Source organism: Gymnodraco acuticeps, unplaced genomic scaffold (assembly GCF_902827175.1).
Source record: "Gymnodraco acuticeps unplaced genomic scaffold, fGymAcu1.1, whole genome shotgun sequence".
Lineage (NCBI taxonomy): Eukaryota > Metazoa > Chordata > Actinopteri > Perciformes > Bathydraconidae > Gymnodraco > Gymnodraco acuticeps.
Window position 1 is genome coordinate 2,137,900 of NW_022990701.1, and position 25,579 is coordinate 2,163,478.

General features: G+C 40.0%; 1 protein-coding gene across 2 annotated transcripts in view; it reads right to left on the bottom strand.

Annotated features, from left to right (window-relative positions):
* fbxw7 (F-box and WD repeat domain containing 7) overlaps positions 1-25,579 on the bottom strand; it is a 137,768-nt gene that overhangs the window by 63,540 nt on the left and 48,649 nt on the right. The window contains exons 4-5 of one of the 2 annotated variants that reach the window (XM_034231255.1): positions 21,298-21,546; positions 20,113-20,646 (exon numbers count right to left, since the gene is read on the bottom strand). In XM_034231255.1, the coding sequence (XP_034087146.1) occupies positions 20,113-20,646; positions 21,298-21,477 (714 nt within the window). In that variant the 5' untranslated portion in view covers positions 21,478-21,546. Of the gene's footprint in view, positions 1-3,927; positions 4,298-20,112; positions 20,647-21,297; positions 21,547-25,579 lie in introns of those variants that run through there. The other variant, XM_034231256.1, reaches the window with a different exon arrangement.

The window sequence follows — 25,579 nt, forward strand, 5'->3', positions numbered from 1 at the left end:
TACGAATGTCCTCGGTGTATCCTGGCATGTTTTCAAAAATAGATATAGAAAAAGTAGTGAATTAAAATAGTGACAGATGGCTTCTTGATGTCCTTTTGATAGTCTGATTCCTAATTAACTAAAGAAACAAATATGCATGTAAACGTACTGATTTACTGATGGAAGTGTACTTTAGGCTCACCACCAGTGAACAGTAGAGCAGCAGGGGATACACATGCAGCAACAGTTCCTGGGTGGATACAAATGCCTCTCAGACCAATGGGCGAGGATGACTATTTCTCTCAAAATGACGGACTCAGAAAGGCTAAAAAATTCACCAAATAATAGATGAACAGAGCAAAAACCAAATAATTGAAATACTGTAGTGTTAAGGCTCTAATAAGGTGTGTGTATAGAGAGCCACAGGAACCGCTGAGGTGCGAATTTGCTTTAAAAAAAGTTGCCACACACCCGCAACACCTGCTCCAACAGCAAATGCAACTTGCTGATAATACAGACATAGCTGCTATGGGCAGGTCCAGATCTCCTTACTCAACAGGCCTGCAGTGCAGGGTGTGGAAATGTCCTGCGGTTAATGTTCTATATCTTGATCGCCATTTCCTGCAACAGCTGGATGCCCATTTAGGCTCCGGAAATACAGAGTGGCTTTTCCTCGTCACATTTTGATTGGAACGTTAACCTAGGTCTATTTTTACCAGTACACTAGGAGAAGAGTGGCGAATGTATATGAACGTAAAATCCCGTATGTGAGGCCGTCGCAGCACTGTGAAAGGTTCTCACAATCAGATTGCTTACCTTGCACTCATTGCAAGTGTCTATCACAAACTTCTAGCTTGACGACTTGGCGGCTTTCTCGCTAGGTTGGGCTGGGTGTTTTGGTTGAATCATTTAAAAAGGTACGAGAAATTATATATTTTGACACTTTCTCTTAGAAATCTCCCATAACCAAGTCAAATAGTACATTTTGATTTAAAGCAGAAAAACAATGCATGTGTTTCCATCCCTTGATTCTGATCCGATTCAAAATGTAATGGGTGCTATATTGGCCCTTCCATTAATGTTCCCAAAACTAGTTTTTTTTTTACGTAATTCCGACAAACCAAAACATACCTCTTTGGCCGAGGTAAAATGACAAAAACAACAACAAAATAATATTTGAATCATAAAAACTTTATATTTTACAGTATAGTTTGTTCCTTCTGAAGGCTTTTAGGCTACTTAAGTCGGTAGCATCCCGCAGAGACCCTGGGAAATCCCAGCTATGCCACTCACTGGAGACAGCTGCCACACGCACAGCAGAGCCCGCGTGGCATCCTGCTCTTCATGGAGCAACAACCCTGTGATCTCGCCTCGTGGGACCTTCCTTTTAGTGCATCCAGCAAAACAGACCTCGCAAACAAACTTTAAGCCCAAGTTCCTCCTTATCTTCCATCTAGAGATTTCCAATGCACTCGACTTTCTAAACAACGCAAGCAAATAAGCAAAAGTAAAAGTGTTCCTGAGGACAAACACAGATGCCTTAGACTGATCCGATGGCATCCAGATGGTAGAGTTGAACACTTTGATTAAAGGCATTATCTCAACTGTGCTTTTTACTTTGTTCTTCCCTGTTTAACAGTCAAGTCAACACTTATCCAGCTGAAGACGAAACGCATCTCTTTGCTGCTTTTACCAAAAATACTAAGTGTACATTTTGTTAACAGAAAGACTGATGTGGAACCGATCATTTAAAACAAAATGTAGTGTATCTCCACAAACAAACCAAACAGAGTCTGCAGTCAAGCGAAGTAAATGTCGTAATTATTGCAGGTATTTGATGTTAATTAAAAGAGCAGACAACTCTTTAAAGTGATGACAAAACATCTTTGATGATAAGTATGATGTCAACATATATAAGTGTACAGGCCTTATGTAAAGATTGTAATCAGGAAATGGGCATTAAATGTTAACGCCAATGACGGTTTCTCCCTTTGTCTCTCTTTTTTTCCCCATATCAATGCTGCCTCGCCTTGCATCAAAAATGTGACATGTTGAAGCCGTGACTGGCTTAACTAAAGAAACCTCCTGCGGTCTGTCTAGATCCTTTGAACCTCCTGTTTAACGACTGCATAAACAGCACTAATTAAAACTAAATCACCATAATAGACCCTTTGTCACAAAAAGCTGCTCCACACTGCGGCTCGCTTTGATCCGAGAGAAAACCCTGAAAGGAAAGAGAAATGCTGACAGTACCCTGTCATTGTGACATCTATCCTTATTTCTATTTCAGTCTGATATTTCAAACCTTTCTCCTCACTGCCACACCTATCTTCATTTTCTTCTGACAGACCTCAGGTTGATATTTTTAACTGCCTATCTTTCTATCTCTCAAGACATTAAGAAAGCCCCGTCAGCGCCGCTCCAACTCAGAGGTCAAATGCAGCCGTACAAGAACAGTTGGTGTCCATTTCACCAAGGATTGTATTCATATAATGGATCATTAAACATCTTGACAAGGTTATTTATGCACATGTAGAAGAAAATCTGGGTATCAAAAAGTAAACATGTTCATCAGCAAAAATAAATAAAAATGGAAAGCAAAATTAGTCAAATACGGAAAGAAATGCCAAATATCCCACCTCAATATTAAGATGTTTTTACAAAAAAATTCTAATAATCAAGATTTACATAATGGAAGAAGTGCTTTATGTAATTAAATTAATACGCCTTGTCAAATGGCATTATAAATAAATGATTTGTCTGAATAAATCTGGTATATTATTCATTCTCAATTGTATTCATATTAATTAAATTGTAAAGATACAGATCTAAAGATAGAGCTTTATTGTCTCCCTTAGGAGAAATGTGTCTTGGGCATCGAGATAATACACATAAAACATTCAGGTCAATCAGTCATAGATACAGAACAGAGATTACATATCACATGGCAAAGAAACATACAGGTACAGAACTTTCCCTATTGCACATACGTAATCAAATTGCACTTTCCCTATTGTAAAGGTTGTGATTGCGCAGTAACTGGCTTTAATCTGTTGCTTTGAACGGTAGACTGCCGGTGACAAAACATGGAGAGATTAAAGTCATTTGGAGGATTAGTGTTTCTTTCAAGCTCTGTGCTTGGTTAGTTTGGGAAGCATCTTACTTGACATGTGCATTTAATCTTATTAATTTCCAAGGTGAATTAATTCAGCAGTAGTGTCAAAGGACAATTTTCATACGAGTAGCGTTAATGTTTCAAATCTTAAGAGCCAAACTCATTTACTGCCAGAGAGGAAGAAATGACTAATGTTGGAGATCACTTACGTTTTGGAACTGCTTCAACCTCAACTTGCTCCAAAACATCAGAGTGCAAAGTTATAAAAAACGATATGATATAGTGCATTTATAGTATCGTTATCCAAAATCCTAAAAATAGGCTCATTGGCGACGGTCTTTTTAAGGTTATATGTCGGTGACGGTCATCTGCCATGGGTGGAGCCATGACACGCGAACGTACGCAAACTACTCAAGTTCATCCGACAAAAAGGACAAATGTATCTTCAGAAGTTGCCTCATTTTATTTTATTTATTATAGTAGTGCTACTACGAAACTCTTTTTGATTAATGTTCAACCAAAACATCACTAAAAGGAAGTATTCCGCATTCTGGAAGCATTCTAAGTTGTGTTTGGGGTTGTGACTGACCATTGATTTTACTGATTTAAAAATTCGGCAGAACTGAAAAACATTAATTTGGTTAGCAAAAGTGTAAAAGTTAATGTCAATTGGTTCGACATTCAAGACGACACTTTAGATATTTCACTCGGATTGGCAGCAGTTACACATAGCACCATCAACCTCTCTAAAGAAAGTGAGACATGACCTTTGACATTTTCTTGTTCTGTGGCTCAACACAACACGTATGACTGGTGGTACGTACAAGACTTACCCGTCTGCGACAGAAAGGCAAACCCTGGGCAATGATGTTGATGCTAAATATCTTGAGTATTTTCTGAGGGGGTAACGGTTCCGTGGCAACGTCCTTGGCTTCTGCCCCGGCAAGTGGCTGCTTCTCCACGTCGGATGAAGTTTTCTCTTTCCCAAAGGAAACATTTGGCATCTTTCTCCGACCACCAGACGAGAAACGCGGGATATGGCAATGCCTCAGCATTGCAAAGTAGGCTGGCTACTGGATCATATCCCAGATGGCGCTCCGAAACCTGGCCCACTACACGTACAGGCCGATAACTTTTCTCAAATCACTGTAGCAACTTCCTTGGACCTGAAAACCCTTGTCCAGACGTCTCAATACTGTGCTCGCTCAGGCACCTAACTATCACTTCACCTACCTACTCAGGACTCATCTCCCTGCTGACTGGCACTCTTTAAAATATCTCGGGAGTGTGAGGTCACTGTTGCGCTCAAGCCAGGCGGAGCAGCTGCGGTCAGGGCCTGAAAAGAGGATGGACCAACTCAGCCTCTCCCCCTCAGACAGGCACCGTGGAATCTGCTCTCATGACCCCTCGGTGGGGGGATGTGTATCAGCAGTCGTCCAACGCAGCTCACGTGTCCGGAGAGCTTCCTCATTGTGGTCATTCTCTGACCCCCCTCTGGTCCTCCCAACTTAGTGAACTACATCACCACTGAGCCCAGTTAACTTTACACCATTGAAAACTGTCAGCATACAAAACAGCAGATTACTATATCCTGGTCTGAATCACATTTGTCAAGTGTAAAGCTAGGATTTTTGTTTTATGCTAACCTTCTCTGACTCTCCCATGAACCAAGGTGTTCAGGAATGTCAATAACTCTGTCTATGTCAGTAAAGTGGCTGAGGATATTTCAGGAGACGATCACGCAGCTTTTCAATATTAGCATGTGTGACACATGCACTAAAACAAGGACTTACTTGAGCAAGTGTCCAGAGGGATTGACTTTTAATTATATATAAGTGTGTGAGAAGCATTTTCATTTTAACATTGCAACACAGACAGAATAATGAAATAAGGTATAAGGGAGTATTAGGGCCAGAGTTGAAAACGTTTAATATGACTTTTTGTATGTCTCAAATCATGATTTGGCTGCAGTTTGGAAACTTTTGTAGAATAGGTTCTTAGAGTAAATGTATTTTGTTACTGGTTAAATAAAGGTTAAAATCAACATTTCAAAAGGCTGATTCCAACAGAAAATGAATATGCAGCAGAACACCATCAACCATCTATGATGAATATGGATAAATCTACCGAAAGAGCAAGTGGCAAGAGACAGCCTTCTCTGTGTGCATTTAAATGTCTGAACACATGGTAACAGGGAGACCTACGGGGCTTAACCTCTCTTCTATTCTCACATCCACCATTGTTTGAGGAGGATTACAGAGCCAGAACATCTATCAGAGAGGACTGACACACCAGGCCGCTGGACGCCATTGAGTGTTTGTGGCGGACCCACACCCACAGTTTTTACAGTATGTTCAGCACAATTGGAGCAAGTTGGCGCCTTATCGGCAGCTGTTCAGCCAATTGAGCATGTTGAACAAACAGCAGAGGCTGGGGAGAGAGAGATCCCTGAATGAACATCCAGCTGTCCAAATTAGCAGTGGTTTGACTATTAATGCAGTCTTTCCTACTTCTTCATAAGCAGTACATTGTAGTATGACAACAGTCCAAGCAAGGCAACACTTAGTAGATATTTGATATCAATAATCTTCCTCATTTGTATTCCAAGCATATAAACCAGACTCAGTCGAATCCCGGTGGGTCCGTTCTAAACATACGGTCACACAATCAGTAAAACATGGCTTGAAGTTGCTATCATTTGTAGTCTGCTACTATTATCTGGAATAATAGTTCTAAAAATGAGTCCTGATGATTGCAGTGCCTCGGTATAAAAAGATTTATATTTATATGAGCATAGTGCTGGCTTAAATCTAAGTGAACGAGAGATGTAGTGAAAATTCGTACGGGTGGAATTTAAATATTCCCATACCTTTAGAGCAGAATATACTGCTTATGCGTTTCAGATGTATGAGTTGCAATATGTTCAGTGTGTTCACATGTGCAACTTCATTGGATGCAATCGGTTCATACATTGGCCTTTGTTGGCACAAGGTCTTTGGGGTTAGCCTGGAGCCTTACCACACCTATGTCTTATGAGAAGTAAACTAGAAAGTTATTTCTTTCAACACAGAGAACAAAGTATTTCCATACTAAGCAACAAGGAAAAACTAATCTGACAAAAGACAAGGTTGTTCTTGTTTGATTGGATTACATCACCATTTCATTTTCCTACTTAGTTTCCAAACTATGACTGACAATAGTCCGCATGCAGTGTGAAATAACCAATGAGGCACCTGGGAAAAGCTGCTCGTCTCTGACTTGCCACGGGCCTTGTGGGGTTACTTGAGCTTTCAGACTAATCATAGGTCATACAGCTATGTGAGACACACACTGTTCCAGGCGCTACAACATGATCAGGCCAAGAAACTCGTTAAGTTGCAAGCCTTGCAAGAATATTAACCTTGGAGCCAGGGCTGGGTTATAACGAAAGAAATACCTCAATATCCAAATTGCTACATTATTGTAAGGTTGACTATTGGTGCCGTCACAAAATATTTTATCAATTGGATTTTCATATATATGAAATGCATCAGTAATGTGAATATAATGGATACGTGGGTAAATAAGAGAACAGCTAGAACAGTGTGGTATGTTCAGAAAATCACCTCAATTTCCTGTAATGCAGCATTTAACCCAGAATAAAGAAAATAGTTATGTGACCTTACGGTCTAATGGCGCTTTTCCACTGCAGGACCCAGCACGGCTTAGTACGGTATGGTTAGGCCTTGGTAGGCCAGGCTCACTTTATGCTGCGTTTCCATTACAGTTTAGTTACTGGGGTAGTAACTATAGTAACGCAGTGTAGGCGGGGCGATCGGCTATTCCGCGGGCGGAGCGACGCTGCGTAAAACTGCCATGACGTCATCTTCAATGTGAACCACAAAACCAAAACATCAGTCGTTAACTGTTAGCACACAGAGCTCACAGCTCCTCATATCTGTTCAGAAACTAGACAAAAGTTAAACAAGTACAAACCACAGACTGTCTGTGTCATGGCGAATACAGTCGCTGGTTTAATTATGTCTGTCGGCCGTTGTTGTGAGTGTGGTCGGAGCATATACAACGTTAGCTTAGCCTGATCGATCCGATCTCCATTCAGAAAACACACATTTTAAAAGGTTTTTCGCCTGCCATCTTGTCTGCAGACCGGTATCAGTATGTTGTTACTTCGGCATCATTTTGAAACGTGTATTACAATTAAATCACGGTAAAATATGTTTATTTTGTTGTAGTTGTAGCCCCCCTGCCAGCCATTCTCTCTGACCATTCAGCAGTCGAGAGTGTTTATGTCACTAGTTTAGCATATTTAGCCCGGTTGTTGGCCTGGTAAGAACCTCCATTTTGGAGGGCCAGAAAAAAGGTGAAAAAGTAGCCCTGAGCCGGAACTACCCCTAGTGGAAAAGCAACAAAAAGGGCTTAACCGTGCTACGTTCTGCAGTGGAAAAGCACCATAATAAGACAATATCTAGTGACTTATAGAGATCTCGAAATGATCAGGTAAATATATTAAGTAAAGGAATGTCAGAAATTGCATGTTTCTGTTAGCTTTCCCATGACCAAGAAAGTATACGTTTTCCTTTGGTGGAAAAGGGAGATAACGATTGTGGAGTTCTTAAAACCCTTTGTGCAGTGGAAAGGTAATGTTATGACTAGGGATGGGTATCGTTAAGGTTTTAACAGTACTACTACTTTTATCGATACCGCTTATCGGTCCGGTCTTTTAACGGTACTCTCATCGGTTCTTTTGGAGAAAAAAACAAGGTAAACTAACTAAACTAATTGAGAACAAAACTAACATTTATTTTTATTTAAATTAAATACATAATATTTCACATCAAAAGAAACAACAATGCTTTAACAAATCGTATTAAATAATGTGATGACAGAATAGCTGAAACTTTAACAAAATAAATAACTCAGTTACCTCTAATCATTAACCCATGTTTGTATAATTGAGTTAACTGTGTGTTGCTGCTAGCATACATAACACCTGACGTGGAAACGTTACTCGTGGATGGAGCTACAAGAAAGACAGTCGAACCCGGTGCATTCCTCCGTCTGAATGTGGAGCACTTTTGCTAAATGTTTCGACAAATTGCTCGTGCGCCCTTACATGCTAAACTCTTATTGCACTTTTGGTAACGAGCATTGTCCACATCGAGACGGGTAAAGTTTAACCACATCTCGGAGCACATTCTCTCTGCCATCTCCTCCGTGTGTGTGTGTTGCTGCATGTAGCAGCTGAGCAGCTGCGTGTGTGTAAACTGCCCCGGGCGGGGGAGAGAGAGATCTCTCGACTGGATTGGAAAGATCGAAAATACTAAAAATAATCATTGTCTTATTGCATATTAGAAACGGAGTTTGCGACACTAAAACTGCAATATAATGTTTGTGTAGCAATAATACATATGACATACATTTTGTCTCCAGTACCGATAAAAAGACCGATAACGTCGGAGCTTAACGGTACCACGGTCTTTAATAATTCAGCCCCGGGGCCCGTTTAATACCGTTTAAACCCATCCCTAGTTATGACCTCTTGTTACAAGACTGAAACCGTCTGGTGACTACTCTGGTAGCTTCGAAGGGTAGATGGAAACATGCAGTATTCAAGACGTAAAGGATCAATACCAGGAACAAAGGCACTCTAATAGTTAAGCAAAATTGTTTAATGGTCACTTTACTATTTTACAAGATAATTTGCCAATAAAGACTTCTATTTGTCAATACGTTGTACCCCTATTACTGCCTGGTCATAGAGTTTGCCATCCCTTGAGGGTCAGAGGTCAAGAATGTTGGCTTCCAGTAACTCAGTACACTTACAGATCACTCCCAGCCCTTCAGTGCAACTGAGATGACAAGGTATGCAGATGAAGATACTGTGATAGGGGGAAACTGTAGACCTTCTCTGGGTAGTATAAAGCAAACGTAGATTCTCAATCTCAAAAAAGCATATTTGTCATCAAAACGTTGATTCTTAATGTCATACTCATCTTTCATTTAGCTTAAAGTGTCAACAGATATTGTTGTATTCAAATACAGTACAAATATTTGTTGAGGAATCCTAGTCAGTGTTCAAACGTTGTACTGCTGCATATTAACTGCACTGAAATGTATTCAACACTATTCCTGCTGCTTCAGTGCAGCTGATATTACTTACAGCTCTGGAGAGTGTGAAGTGTGAATAGGAAATCTTTGTATAGACTTCATAAGATTAAATATCATAACTAAATGATGCTCCTACTGCGCCTAAATGACAGGCAGTGATCAGCCTTTGAATTTATGTAAGAGTACCATTGTGATCCATGCATGGCAAGTGTGCAGGTGCGGTTTATTACATTTAAATATCAATATTGTACATACATTTGAAATGAAGGGTATTTATCACCCACACACTGTCTCTACAGCATCAAGTGCTTGAACAATTAAATTCAATGATTCTCTCTTCTAAACCATCAACGTGCATGTTAGACCCAATTCCAACTAAGCTGTTGAAGGAAGTTTTTCCATTAATTAGCACTTCTTTATTAAATATTATGAATATGTCTTTATTATCAGGCTATGTTCCACAATCATTCAAAGTAGCAGTGATAAAACCGCTTCTTAAAAAGCACAACCTCGATCCAGAGGTTTTAGCCAATTATAGACCTATTTCCAATCTTCCGTTCCTCTCAAAAATTCTTGAGAAAGCGGTCGCAAAACAGTTGTGTGATTACTTAAAAAACAATGATTTATTTGAAGATTTTTAGTCTGGCTTTAGAACACATCATAGCACAGAGACAGCTCTGGTTAAAGTCACAAATGACATTCTAATAGCCTCTGACAAGGGACGTGTCTCTATTCTTGTTTTGCTCGATCTCAGTGCTGCATTTGATACTATCGACCATGATATCCTATTGCAAAGACTAGAGCACTTAGTTGGCATACAGGGAACTGCTTTAGACTGGTTTAGGTCCTATCTATCTGAACGCTCTCAGTTTGTACGTGTCAATGATGAATCTTCCACGCAAACCAAAGTTAGCCATGGAGTGCCACAGGGCTCAGTGCTCGGACCTATTTTGTTCACATTATATATGCTTCCGTTAGGCAATATTATAAGGAATCATTCTGTACATTTTCATTGTTATGCGGATGATACTCAACTATATTTATCAATCAAGCCTGATGAAATTAATCATCTAAATAAAATTCAAGACTGCCTTATTGAAGTTGAAGTTGAAGTTATTGTACTTGGCCCGAAGAATCTACGAAACAAATTATCTAAGGATATACTAACTATGGATGGCATTAATTTGGCCTCCAGTGAGACTGTAAGGAATCTTGGTGTTATATTTGATCAGGATTTATCCTTTAACGCCCACATAAAATCAATTTCAAGGACCGCCTACTTCCATCTACGTAACATTGCAAAAATCAGGCATATCTTGCCTCAAAACGATGCAGAGAAACTAGTCCATGCATTTGTTACTTCAAGGCTGGATTATTGTAACTCCTTATTATCAGGGTGTACCAAGAAGTCAGTCAAGTGGCTTCAGCTGATTCAAAATGCTGCAGCTCGTGTACTAACCAGAGTTAGGAAAAGGGACCACATTACTCCTGTTATGGCTGCCTTACAATAGCTCCCTATAGAACACAGGATAGAATTTAAAATTCTTCTTCTCGCCTACAAAGCCCTTAATGGGCAGGCGCCATCTTACCTTAAAGAACTTATTATACCCTACTGTCCTACTAGGGCATTGCGTTACAAGAATGCAGGGTTGTTGGTTGTTCCTAGAGTCTCTAAAAGTACAATGGGAGCCAGAGCCTTTTCTTATCAAGCTCCACATTTGTGGAATCAGCTTCCAGTTTGTGTTCGGGCGGCAGACACCCTATCCGTTTTTAAGAGTGCGCTTAAGACCTTCCTTTTTGATAAAGCTTATAGTTAGGGCTGATTAGATTCAGCCCCTAGTTTTGCTGATATAGGCTTAGTTTGTCGGGGGACATCTTACTTCTTCCTTCTCTCTGTCTATACCTGTGTACTCTCATGTTCCGATTAACCCAGCTTCCCCAAATGTCTTTCTTTTTGGTGTCTATATACGCCGGGATCCGGAGTTATGGATGATCCTGCGCCCCTCTGTCCTGGATCGCGAGCCCTGGATCTTGAGTCGTGGCTGTGGTCCTGGATCATAGGTCCTGGATGGATATCCTCGTGGATTCGTCTTCCTGTTGTACACACGTGCATTTCCAAACATTTGGACTACCTATGTTGCAAATGTATTATCTTTTCAATTTACACACGGCATCTATTGCACGTCTGTCCGTCCTGGGAGAGGGATCCCTCCTCTGTTGCTCTCCCTGAGGTTTCTCCCATTTTTCCCTTTAAACTGTGGGTTTTCTTTGGAAGTTTTTCCTTGTACGATGTGAGGGTCTAAGGACAGAGGGTGTCGTATTGTCATACTGATATTTTGTACAAACTGTAAAGTCCACTGAGACAAATGTAACATTTGTGATATTGGGCTATATAAATAAACATTGATTGATTGATTGAAGTGATAACTCTGCAATCCCTGCCAAACACCAGAGGTATTACTAGAAAAGAAAAATACAACATGATTTCTTGTTTTCACACACACCGCTGGATGATGTCCATGTGAGACAGCCTACAGTCCATTACTGAGTAAAGCCTGTGGTGGTGCAGTCGGAGCACAGCTGCAATAAGCACCATGAATTATTGTTCGTACATGACTCTCAGGCCACTGCCTCCCTCTGGTGTCAAACACTGGGACAACAATGATGCTCTGCAAAATATCATCCAATAGAACGATACCCTGGCAGCCTTTGACTGTGCAGCTAGTGTCAGGATCAAACAACCAAGGATATTTTCAACCGGAAATTATTCTGCAAGGCAAATTAAATCCAACCCACATCACAACTTCCAGATCATAATTAAACTTCAGTAGCACCTTTAGCAAGCGTAAAGCAAGGACTGCTTCTCAAACATTGATTGCCACTGCAGATATATTTGTCACTGCACAGGAAAGCTGAAAGTATAATACAACTTCAGGATCTTTGAAAGGGTGTTTCCTTTTGGCCGATGTCTATTTGTTGTCTCCTAAAACAGAAAAGGCTGCTGACAGGAGATTGCAAGAGTGGTGGGCAAACATGTTACGCCATAACAGCTCTCTCTTTTACGACACATTCAGAGCTATTTTTTTAGTATTAATTAAGCAAAACCTACTGAATGGGCAATTATATGAGTCCCAACGGCTGCTGTTTTTGACATCAATTAGCACACAATTAACACAAATCCTATCTGAGGCAGCACAGAAGACAATCAGCAGCTGTCTGCGGGAGAAATGGAGGACTCACGAAAAACATCCTTTTTTGCTGTACTTTTGCATCGTGAACCTCAAAATGCAAAGCTCCCAAAAGTGTACGAAGAATACAACTTGTAAAATAAATAATGTTAAATTATGGCTTTACTTGGAATTGTGTCAGTTTTAAAGATTATATTCTGACCTTCCACTCTGAGTGACATGTATGGATGATGATATAGATATTTACTGTGTTTTATGTTGTTAGTTTCTTGTCACCTTGAAATGTAACTCTTAGCATGTTCAGACATATGTATTGCTTGTGATACTATGTCTTATATCAAATAAACTAAACTTAGATAACCGAGACAGATGAGCAATGGTGTTAAAAAACAATCAACTTGGAATTGAGTTGAAAAAGATGAAAGGATACTGCTAAGCAGTAACCAATCCAACAAGCCTGCGTGTCAGTACATAATGAGAGTTTCTACTGAAGACGATTCACAATATATTTGTAGTGACTTAAACTAGTTGCTTTCATGTGGGAGGATGAGAACACTGGTCCTTTGTGGCTCTGCCTGTGTGAAGGACAGTGTGTGGGAGACGCCACCTACAACAAACAGGCTTCCTTTCGGAAAAAAACATTCATTAGTGGCAATGAACAGTCGTGTGTGTGTTTGTGTGTGGAGAGACGTCCTGTGCGCTGCAGTAAAAACTACTTGGATGAGATTGGTATTAATAAAATAAGAATTATGTTTGAGATGTGAATGATTAAGTAAAAATGTAGATTTTTCAGGTCTGTACATGTTGATCCAAATTAAAAGGGTTCATTTGTGGAATAGCTTTGAAAAGGAAAATCAAATGTTAAATACACTAAATAGATTTCTTTATAGATTTTCATAAATTAAGAGGATTAAAAAAAAAAAAAACGTTTTGGTGAATTAACAGAATAACTTATGTACTCAGCTTCCACCTTGTAATTCAGTATAACGTTGCTTTGGTTTGTCAGATTTTCAAAAGTAATGACATATAATGGTGTTATGGTTTTGTATATGTAATTGATTTGTATAAATTGTAATGGACCATAATAAACCAAACAGTAAAAAAACAGGCTGCAGTAAAGTGCATATTGCTGAGCAGTATAACTGATTCATATTCTACATATTGCTCAATGCCATAACACTCTTTGTTCTTATGGCTGTAGGAACAAAGCGGGAGAAAAATATTATTTCAACCTTGTTGAAGTCATTGCGTCCCCAAAGTGATTAACCAATGAGCACCAGAGAGAGCAGCTGACCCTCTCTTTGAATGTCCCTTCATCAATATTAACAAAGCAAGAGCTTTGAAGATCAGACACGACGAAGAGGAGAAGGACATCTGAACATTTACAGATGATACTAATAGATTAGAGTAAAATACATCATTTTACTTACTAAAGATGTTAATATAACTGCCCAGATGATGGAGGTAAAGGCTGAAAAGGTCAAGTAGTTTGGTGTTCAGGTTTCACGGTATTAATATTGTTCCTATCTCATGTCATTCCAGATAAATCAATGTCTTATTGAGGCAATGCACTGTGCTGTCGATGCACTCTTGCCCTCATAGTTTCCTCCAGCTTTGCCCATCATAGTTCTGCAGATCAACTTGCAACCAAGGTCTCTGATGAGTCATTATAAGACATCTAATCCCGTAGGATCACATAATGCCTGAGTCATTAGTCATAGTGAGTGATATGTTCAAATTCATTCCAAGATGAACAGGCAGCAGTGTACCGTAGAGTCTAAAACAGGCATGATATGTTCCTGTTTGTTCTCATCACATAGGAAAATATATACATATATATATATATGTTCTTTTAATACACCTTAATTAGGTGATACGACAAACATTTAGTAATAATCAAGAATTAAAATGATGTATTTAAAATGTTTCCAATGCTCTCTCCCATGCTGTGCGAAATACATGTTTACCTTAATTCCAGATTTAAAAGCTGAGAAGAGTAAAACAGTCAAATACAAAATGATTTCGACACAACAACAAAAACATAATCTAAAAAATATAACATCTACCACTTGTGATTGCACGCTCTTTCTGAAGAGTTATGTAAATACAAAATATGGAAACCAAAACTATCTTTTTGTCTAACTGAAGCGGAGCGGTTCAAAGGGTGTCAAATCCAAAATGAATACTTACATTATGACCTTGGACACTTACCTTAAACAACCCAAAAGATTTTCCCCACCTGCCACGGTCAAATCTGCCTTCCCAGAGGCTAATGTATACGACACATTATATAAATATCAACACCTGCCCCATCCCAACAGATTCAACCCTCATGTCAACCCAACACCATACAATCTGTCATTCAACACATTTAAATGTCATGTGATGCATGCCCCTTTAAGTGTCCTTGAAGAGAGAGGCATCTGCTCAGATTGTAAATCTAGATTCAGTTTTGACTCAACTCCAGAAACTCTTTGCACATCAGGGCTGCAGGGGTGTTTGAATATTGATTCATGGAGACCTTAAAGAATGTCAAAAGGAGAAATGATGACCCAGAGTATCACCACGTTGGCTCGATGTGTGGCGAGTAAGAAGAGGAGGTGAAGCGTCTCATTCTTGAGACCCGAGCCAACAGCCCCAAGAGCCTGGGAACAAAATCTGTCCTCAGCAGGGACATGTGAACACACGCACAGAAAGCACAACATCCAGGGTTTTGTAATGCTACTTCTAGTTTACACCTTTACACATGCACACTGTTTGCACACAGACATCAGCTAACCCCACATGGACGGACTCGTCCTCGGTCCAAACATGGGTACTGATCCTCTGCTACAACCTGCTGGCCCTTATTTGACACATGGATCCTGCAGCTGTCACAAAAACCATATATCATAGTTTTCAGGACTGCACACGTATGCTCTATGGGAGCACACATGGGACCTTTAACTGTGTCATTTAAATGAAGGTTATCCATCTACTACTACTACTGTTACTGCACTTTGAATTGCCTTATGTCGAAAGGTGCTATATAAATAAACTTGCCTTGGTTTTGAAAAGTATAAATGTATACAGAAATACCTATGTTCTCACTAACCATATTAATAAATGAACATACATTACAGATCTGCTTGTTTATTTAAGCGTTTTTAAAATGAAGTGAAATGATTAGCATATTGTTTTGTTTCTTAACTTATTGACTGCTAATAGGACTCAAAAGCAGATACAAGATCCATGGCTACTTGGGGACACTTTGTAACAAATAAAATGCACAAATACTTAAATAACTGTTTGGTTATTTAGCTTGTCAGACAGAGGTTTTCAGTTGTTATGTGATCTGTATAAATCATTGTTGAAGCTACATTGAGGCTCACTACACAGTACTTTGAACTTCTTAAAGCTTGTGTTAATGTTTATATGAGTTACCTTCAATCATCTAGTCATTGCCAATAGGCTGTCACCAATGCTGCAATATTAAGTGACTTCATCTGCAACTGTTTTGATAAAGTTTCAATTAAATAAAGTCCACAATTGTTCCAGTTTATTATTTGAGAGGGTTTTTCTGCTTTTCTCTGCATTGTTTTTCGTGGTAAAATAAATATACTATGAGGATTAAGTGTTGGGCAGTCAAAACAAAACATAAATATATCAAACCTAATTCAGATTTGTGTGTCACAAGAAAAGGTAGAGAATTTTCCACCGTCACTCTTATTTACAATCTATAATAGCACATTACAGCAAAACCATGAGTATTAACATTTGAGATGTCTCCCTTGAACCGTCAAATACCGGTAAATGTCAATCTAGTCTTCTGCACCTCCCCGGATTCCAAGCATTCAGGACCCACAGCTGAACAAAATGTGTACTTTCAACATCAAAGCCAGCTGGCCGTGCGCAGTGACCCTGACAAACCTTCCTGACAGCTGCGTCAGATGGTGAGAGGTGCACAGGAACAAATTCAGAATAACTGCTATATTTAGGCCAATATAAGCAAGGGCAATGTCTCCATCAAAGGCTCAGACACACACACAGAACACCACTCAGGTATGACATGGAATACAGGAAACAACTGACATTTGAGAGAGACAAATGCTCTTCAACAGCAAGAATTAAACTTCATTGTGAGTGTTGGAGGAAGCAGTGTACGTGTCATGAGACTTCACTGCTGATGATAAATCTGTCACAGCTTTGGTTATTACCGTCTGTCGAGATGTGTTTATTATCTCTGATCTCTTCTATATTACCTCTGCTGGATTAAAACACCTGTGCTTGCTATTGAAATGTTGAATGTCTCTTGGAAGGGTTTTCTTGCGTGCCTGAGAACAAATCTGAAGAAATAGTTTGGCAAAAAAAATAAATGCAGTTTCTGTTATCATACTAGCCGATATGTATTCTTTGAGCACATGGGACTTCTGTGTTCTCCATATATATAATACATAATATAGTAGGTTAAAGAAAATGGCTGCATCTCAGAAAATCAGAAGGGTTATTATTTTTGATCTAAAAATGAGTTGTTCCATTACAAAGGAGGATTTTAAGACCTCTGACCAATTAGAAATATATTGTGGCATTTTTCCTTATCACATAAGCTAGCCTTCGAGCATAAATATGAATATATACGATACAATAAAACGGCATAAAACATCACTCACGTAAGTCTTGTTCAATTATGTTCCAGTATTATATCACACATGATATAAATATCTGCATCTAGCATTATTTTGGGAAAGAAAACTATAACTTGGGTATGGGTTAAAATTAAAACCGGACGAATACTGAGTTAGGGTGGGTAATTGCTGATGCAGATTTGAACGACTATTGCACAATGTAGTCATCAGTTCAATTGAATCAAATTGGTTTGAAGTAGTTTTTTACTTGCACCACCATCTGTTGAAATTATCTTAATACTCCAACAGGCTATTATTAACAATGGAGTCTAGAGGACAAACAGGGCCATGTCCGGCAGTGTCTCAGTCAGTAGGGGCTTGGACTGTGAGCCGTAGGGTCGCCGGTTCAAGTCCCCGACCAGACCTAAATATGGAGTGTGGACTGCTACTTGGAGAGGTCCCAGTTCACCTCCTGCCCTGCCGTGGTGCCCTTGAGCAAGGCACCGGACACCCCCCCACTCCCATTGCTGCCCGGGCGCTGTACAATAGCTGCCTACTGTTCTTAGTACTAGACTCCTGGTACTAGGATGGGTTAAAAGCAGAGAACAAATGTCACTGAGTGCTGTGTGCTCCGCATGTGTGACCATTAAAGAGGGTCTCATCCCTCCGATTCTATCTATGATGGCATTAAACTACTTCTATTTTTTAAGTAAATGTGCTTGTTTGGACTAAATACATTCATAGATACATTTTCAGTAATATGTCAAAGTCTAAAGATGTCTATATTATAGTCTATGTCATAGCATTGCAAAGTCACTGCAAGCAATAAATACCATCTACAACTTCTAGTAAAACATCATGGCCAACTCCATTCCCCTCGTGTTAAGTGTTTTACGAAGAGGCGGTTCAGCTATGATTTCTTCTTCCTGTGCTGTCACTCCTGTCACAGACTGCATGACAATGTGGGGCTGGAGCACAGTGTGTGATTACACTTCTGAAACAAGAGGCACAGAAAGACTTTAACTTCTGATAAGTCATTGTTAATCTGCTTTTTCGATTGTTGTGACAACAAATAACAGCCGCTTTAATCACTGGTGATTCAGCATTTATCCACACCCTCCTGTATGTCTCATTGCCAGCAGAGGGATCTGATCTACATCATCTACCCTCCCTTTTTTTTCAATAAATGGATGTTTTCAAAGTAAATGGATAATCGTTTTTAATAATCAATATCAATTATTGACCAAAATAATCGCGATTATGATTTTTGCCATAATCGCACAGCCCTACCGGAGCACCTTAAGTGGTAACAGCGTATGCTTCATAAATGCTACATCGCAGGTCAAATTATTAGCATGTCAACTATCACTCCCTCTCCCCTTGTTTTTTTATTTGGTTGTTGTGCTGCAGAAAATGTTTTCCTACTTAATAATAGGTTATATCTGCAGCCCTAAGTATGATATAAAGGAAGTCATATCATTCATTTTGTAACATAATCCTTGGGCAGGGGTCTGCAACCTTTTTGACCAAGAGACATTTTGCCCCCTTTTCCACCAATTATTTTTGTCTGGAGCCGCAAAACATATTTGATAGCTTGATAGCTTATAAAGTATATTGTTACATCATAGACAAAAACTAGTTTTTTTGCATTTATTACATTATAGAAAACTGTTTGTTTGCCTCTAATAATAAACAAATAACTCTTATAAGGAGAATAAAAAAAATACAGAGGCCAACTTTAAAATAAATCAACACAGCACTTGGGGAGTCCTCTGCACATTTGAAGAAAATGAATATAATTAAAATGGGCCTAGGGCTGCTCGATTATGGCAAAAATCATAATCTCGATTATTTGGGTCAATAATTGATATCACGATTATTAAAAACAATTATCTATATATTATTTAATTTGAAAACATCAATTTATTGGATAAAAAAAATGTTGAACAGTATGTTTTTAACAGTTGATTACCCTGAACTTTAAGTATAATTCAACTGAAAAACCTAAAAGTATTTGAAAAAATAATAAAAAAATAATCGTTTTATTTCGATTACGTTGTTTTCGTAAATGTAATCGTTGCAAGCCATAATCGTAATTGCGATTATAATATGATTAATTGAGCAGCCCACTTTGAAATAAATAAAACATATAGCTGCACCCTAAAAAGAGTTAACTGATTGAATTGAACTGAAGATCGTCCTCTTCCGTGTTTTTCCTCCAATACGTAAAGGCGGCAGCACCTTTGACAACTTCTCTCCACATATCAAATATACCGGTAAGCCAGTATCGTTTGCTGTGAAAGCATATAACTAACCACGCAGAATTAAACCCTCTGTGTTCCTCAGATACTTTTCTTTTCTTTGAGTTATCCATAGTTCACTCATCGAGCCGGGGGTCAGGTTATTCGCCTGCAAGAAAAGGCGCTGGTACGGGACCGTAGCAGGATATGACGCAATTTTAGTTGAGCTAATTAAAACCATTTTGTTTTTTATTGTATGTCACCTCAAAATACAAAACATTTTCAACCGTGCAACAAAATATAAATAGTCCTACAAATATTTTTATTTTATTTCCTTCTTATTTTTGTCTAAGCTCAAGGGAGCCAGAGCAGAGGGCTTAAAGAGCCGACCCCTGTCCTAGGGTAAGATTTGTCACAAATAAAAAGTACTGTGTACTGCACTTTATTGAAGTGCAATTGCACTCGTATGCCAGAAGAGGGAGCTGCTGCTTTAAATATAAACGTTTGCTGCCAGAGCAGAGCATTGTGGGGAGTTTTCACAGCAGCGATGTGACAACAGTCAAACACTGTCTGTGAGAAACCTGTGAAACTGCTGCAGAAGTATCTTAAAGGGTCATTACACTGGAATTGAAAGTATTCTTACTTGAGTCTAGCGGTACCTGGTCAGTCATGAAAATGCTTGGTTTCATTTAGTCATGATGTTTTGGGTCCTGCCTTTACTCTGATACAATGGAGATGCATTACATGTTGTTTGTGGTCCTATAGTGTTGATTCCAGAAACATTGTCCCTGTGAACTCTGGGGGTTTTAGACCACTCTCTGTGAAGAGGACTACTTCTTCAGGGGGAGGTAAAGCACTCCTATGAAAACGGTTCTTACCTTCTTGTTGGAAGAGCTTTGGTGAGTACACCCCGAGTCCAGGTTGTTATTGGGGGTGGACACATTGTTCCTGAGGGAGGGACACCGAAGCCCGTCCTCCCCCTCTCCTTCCTCCTCCTCTTCCTCTTCCCTGCCACTCTCCGCCGAATGTTCAAACTCGTCACTATCTTGGTCCATCTCCTCCTCGTCCTCATCCTCCTCCTCTTCCTCCTCGCCCTCCCTCCCCTGTGACTCCCCTCCCTCTGTCCTCTCCTCCGCCTCCTCCTCCTCTTGGTGACTGCTGCTGTTGTTGTTCTCCTCCTCTTCCTCCTCCTCCTCCTCCTCCTCTTCCTCCTCGCCCAGTGGCTGGCCTCGTAGTCTCCTCTGCTCCGCCCCCCACATCCATCGTGCTCCTTTCTCGCCTCCGTTCACTTCGTTTGGAGGCCCCTCCTCGTCTTCCTCGCCGTCCTCGTCCCCCCGAGGGCCGTTGCTGGCTCCCGACTCACTTGGCGCCCATGGTTGTTCCCTCTCGCCATCAACCTGCGACGCCTCAGCCTGTGAGGAGCCAAAGAAAACAGAATGCCTCAGAGGAACGGTCTGATGGTAAATTAAATCTGTTGAAGGGGTTTTGCTATTGCCATAGGTCCCATTTTTTAACCCGGAAAATCGGCTCCAGTCCAACATATTAAAATCTCCGCAGACATGCCCACTTTGGGCTACATTAAAGACCTGAAGGATTCAGACCTGTGTATATTTTCTTCAGTTGCCGGCACAGAGCTGTGAATCTTTTTTACAGTTTGTGTAATACCGGTTAGTAGGGTATAAAAAGGATAAGGTTACCAAGCAACCATAAGTTGATAGAGGCAAAATAAATGCTAAGGGATACTCTGTCAAACTATCAATACCCAGATCAAGTTATTTCCTGTATAAAAAGAATAAGCAGGTACAAAACAATATTTTTTAAAAAAAGACACCACACTTTGCAGAAAAAAAAAAATTATAAAAAGAAGATTTGATGTGAAGATTTGGAGAGCGAATCACTGGAACATAACTAGCATGCGCTGATTTCCCACGTTCCGCCAGCAGTTTCAATCATTAGTAAAAGTGTAGTTATGCCATAGCAATATATTCAAAACGTACATGCCTTGATGAACCTTTCTAAAGCCTTCCTATCAATGTTTTGTGTTGAATGTCCACTGGCCTTACCCTCTGCTGCAGCTGCTCTTCCTCCTCTACTACCCGGTTCATGTGCTCATCCTCATCACCCTCCTCTGCTGCCTGTTGGGGTGCCCGGGTCGTGGAGGAGGCGTTACCTCGGACTGCCGGACCCCCCGGCCCCCGACCCCGCCTGCTGCTGCTGCCCCCCGACAGCAGATCCTGGTTCATTTCCAAAAGCCAGCTTGCTACCTCCTGGACCTTCGCTAGGCTGTCTGAGGAGGAGAAGGCCTTGGCATTCTGCAAAGAGAAAGAAACAGGACAAGAGTGGCAGATGGTTAAAATATGGTAATGTTTCATTTCCAAACTCAGCTTGTGTTTGTGAGGCAAACATGTAATGATCAAACAACTGCTTGGATGAAAGAATGATCCACTAAACAGTTAATTGCTTATTGTGGGACTATTACATGTTCCCTCTAAATTAAAATAATTAACATTAACCATTTGCCCTTGGAGCCAAACCATTGCTGTTGAGAAGCAGACAAGGACAAAAAGGCAGGAGTGATTTGGTTTGGCTTCAGATCACACAGCGCTGGATGCTGTGGCTCACATGCTGACAGAAAAGCCTTGAGAGCTTCTAGTCTTCCTACAAATACATACAAAAAGTCCAATCTGTCAAAAGCAGAACTTACCAGGAAATATATGCTTCGGAAAAAATAAACATTGTTTATGTTGTAAATCCTGTGTTGCTGCTGTGCATTCACTGGATTATAGGGGTGTAACGGTATCCGTATTCGTCCCGTACCGTCACGGTTCGGACGTCACGGTTCGGCACATGCAGTCACACGGCGAATACGCCTTTTTTTACGAGTGGGAAAAAAGTCTGTCACTCAGGGCAGTATCCACTACACTATATATAATCCAGGGGGCGGTATTGCGCCTAAAAGCCAGCCGCCCGTAAATAACAAATGAAGAACAAGAACAAAAAACAACGAACACAATACATGAAGAAGAAAAGTTGGTAGCTATGGCGAGTTCACACAACACACAGGAGCTAGAAGACCCACCTGCTTCTTTTAAATCAGCTGTGTGGGAACATTTCGGGTTCCCTGTGGACTACAACAATGATGGGGTGCGAGTTGTGGATCGGACGAGGACGGTGTGTCGGCGTTGTTCGACAGCGGTGCGGTATGCTAGTGGAAACACGTCAAACATGCTCAATCACATCCGAGTCAGTCTCAGTCCCCAGCGAGAGGGTTTTCTCGACGGCCAACAGATCTGCCCTCACTACTAACAACGTAGACAAACTCATCTTTTTGAAGAAAAACTTGAAAATAGAGTAAAGCTTGAGTACCTTTATTTAGGCATAATGGCCTCACACACTCACAAGTTAATTACACATGTTAGACATTGCTCCTAAAGGTACAGATTTTATTTTAGTTTTATATTTATCGTTGTATTTATTTTATATTTTGACATCAGGAGATGTTATACAGTTCTGTATTGCCTTTTATTGAAACACTTTATTATTTATTTTAATATTTTCAAGACATTCTTTTTAGCTGTACAGCTTATTGTACCTTTTTGTTTGACATCAGCCATTATAAATAATATGGCCATCTGAGTGTGTGTGTGTTACTGTTTGTGGTTTGTTTTTAACTGTGTAATACAGTTAATGATTCCAAATGTTAGAGTTCCTTATTTTCACTTGCACTACTGTTAAAAATAAATAACAGGAAGAAAAAATTATGCATTTGGGACTTTTTTTTGCTTTTCCTTGTTGTACCGAACCCGTACCGAACCGTGACCCCCAAACCGAGGTATGAACCGAACCGTGACCCCCAAACCGAGGTATGAACCGAACCGTGACTTCTGTGAACCGTTACACCCCTACTGGATTAAGATGGCAACCCTTCTGAATAAACACACAAGTCACACAGCCTGCTTCTGTAATGTCTCAAAGCATATGTGCAATTGAAGGAGAGGCACCAGAGCTTTATCTACAAGGAGACAGCTTCTCTCTGAGAAAGCACCCTACAGCTCTAATCTGTCACCATCAAAGCATCAACTCTCTTGAAGCTTCTTTCAGTCCAAATGTCCCTGCACTTACATGCAACATGACTATTAGTGCACAAACCTTTCTCTCCACATACCAATTTAGATGGGTATGGTGTAGTCTCATGAGGCTATACAAATCCAGTTCATCCATCAAACTTTTCTTCAGGCTTTTCATCATTTACACTTTATACAAATAAAATTGATACAATGGTATAGTTAAAGTGACTTAGAAACAGTATGTGGATTCTACACATCTTGACAATACCAAAGCAATGCAATGAGATCAGATTGTTCTGCTCACGAAATGATGGAAAAAAGACGTATTAATTGGCTGATTTCTCTACTAAAACTGTAGTAGTTGTAATTAGAACAACAGTTTCAAAGAGCAAAAGAGTAACATCTGTACACTTGTTAAAAAAAATGACTGTTTTGATTCTTCTTGAATTGTTTTCCATTATCTCTTTTTATTTACGCTTTACCAACAACTGTGTGTGTTTGGATTTATTATCTATGGAATCTAAAACCAGACTAGAGCTCAAGCAAACACAACGTAAAGAACTCAAAAGCAAATCCTCATAAAACACAATGTCATTCCACGGATTCAAGTGGCAAGAAAGACTTATGTAAATAAAGGGAAGTGGGACGGATTTGTCAATTCAAAGTGGTGGCGGGCTGCGAAAGTAACATGGAAAGCAGTTCCATCCTGAAGGCTTTTTAGTATCAATGATCAACTATTCATAAAGCTGTAAGACAAGGGGCGAGAAATAAGAGCCGGAGTGGAGCCTCTTAATAAAAGGGGGACAAACTGTGAATGTATTTGCAGAGGCCAAGATAAATTCTACAAATATTAAAACAATTGATCAAAACTGAGCATGACAAGGCAGCTCCAACATCTTTATGGTAAACACACACTTTCTATCCGTCACATATTTACATTGTGCTTTAAGCCCATATGAAAGTCATGCTGTCATACATTTCTCTAAGAATGCCACAATATATACAAAAGGGGTCTTCCTAACAATTATTATATTGTGAATACACGAAGGACATTTGGAGTGATCTTTTTTTGTCTAATCCTTAATTAGTAACAATTCTTTCTGGGATTTTAATTTTGTATTATCTCGATGTATACCCAAATTACACTTGGTGGTTCACTATGAGGTCAGACTTTCAAAGCTGGTCACACACATTCCTATGAAGAGGTTTATTTGTGTCTGTTGAATTGTACATAATCTTAGCTAATGTAGCTTTAAACGGTGCCAATGGGCCTTTTCAAAGCCCACATGAGGTGTTTAGCTAATCATTACTGTGACAAATTAAGAATCAGCTATGCAGACGGCGGTTCTAACTCTCAATGCACTACAGACATGATGAGAATTTTTTTCCGGTGGCTCACATACTTTATCTGTCTCAGCGGAAACCAATTGCTTTGACCTTGAGGAGAAGCCACTGGTCCCTTTGTAAGGCTTCTCCCCTCTCTGCTGCACGGTGCTGTGGTGGGAAGCATTAGACCTATCTCAGATTGCACTGAGCCCCCCCGGGACTCCCAGTTCACTGCTGTGAGCTCAGAGGAGGAAGGCTATGAATAGCTAAAGTCGCCCCGGCCTTTTATCGGAACGGCCCAGGTTTCCGTAATTAGTTCCCTAAACACAGCAGGAAAAGTGTAGGTTGTTATTGTTGTTCAAACAATTGTGAGCTGTGTAAACGGAGTGAGAGGTTGAGGCACAATAAAGATGTGTTTGATTAAACAGGACAAAATGAAACGGTCTTTGTCTCATGGCTGTAGCTAAATGTACGTTTTAATTCAGTTGTTTGCCCAGAGATGTGTGTTCTTGTTCAATTATAGCCGAAAAGCACAAATGTTGGCGCGTATTTTTAAATCAAATTGTTGTCATTCACCCATGAATTGAATCCTTTCTTGAACCAAATGTACGTTTAAATTGCAAACCGACAATCCTCTCAGAATAGCAGCGTGTACAATTATATATAAAACGGTTCTTCTGTGGAAGCTTAAAAGTGGTTGAATTGGGTTATCTGTGCGGCTAACATATAGAGAGATTCTAGGAACACTTGTAGTGAACAAAGACTTGGCACATGGTCTTAAGCATTACAGGACCAAGAATAGAGACCGATGAATGAAAGTTGTTCTGCAAGAGCGATGAAGTGGACGGAAATAGCTTCGGGATGCCGGGTAGGGGCAGGTGTGAATTTGTGTCCCTGGAAGCAAACAGGTGACACAGAGTCTGAGAGCAAACACAGGAAATGAAATCAGAGA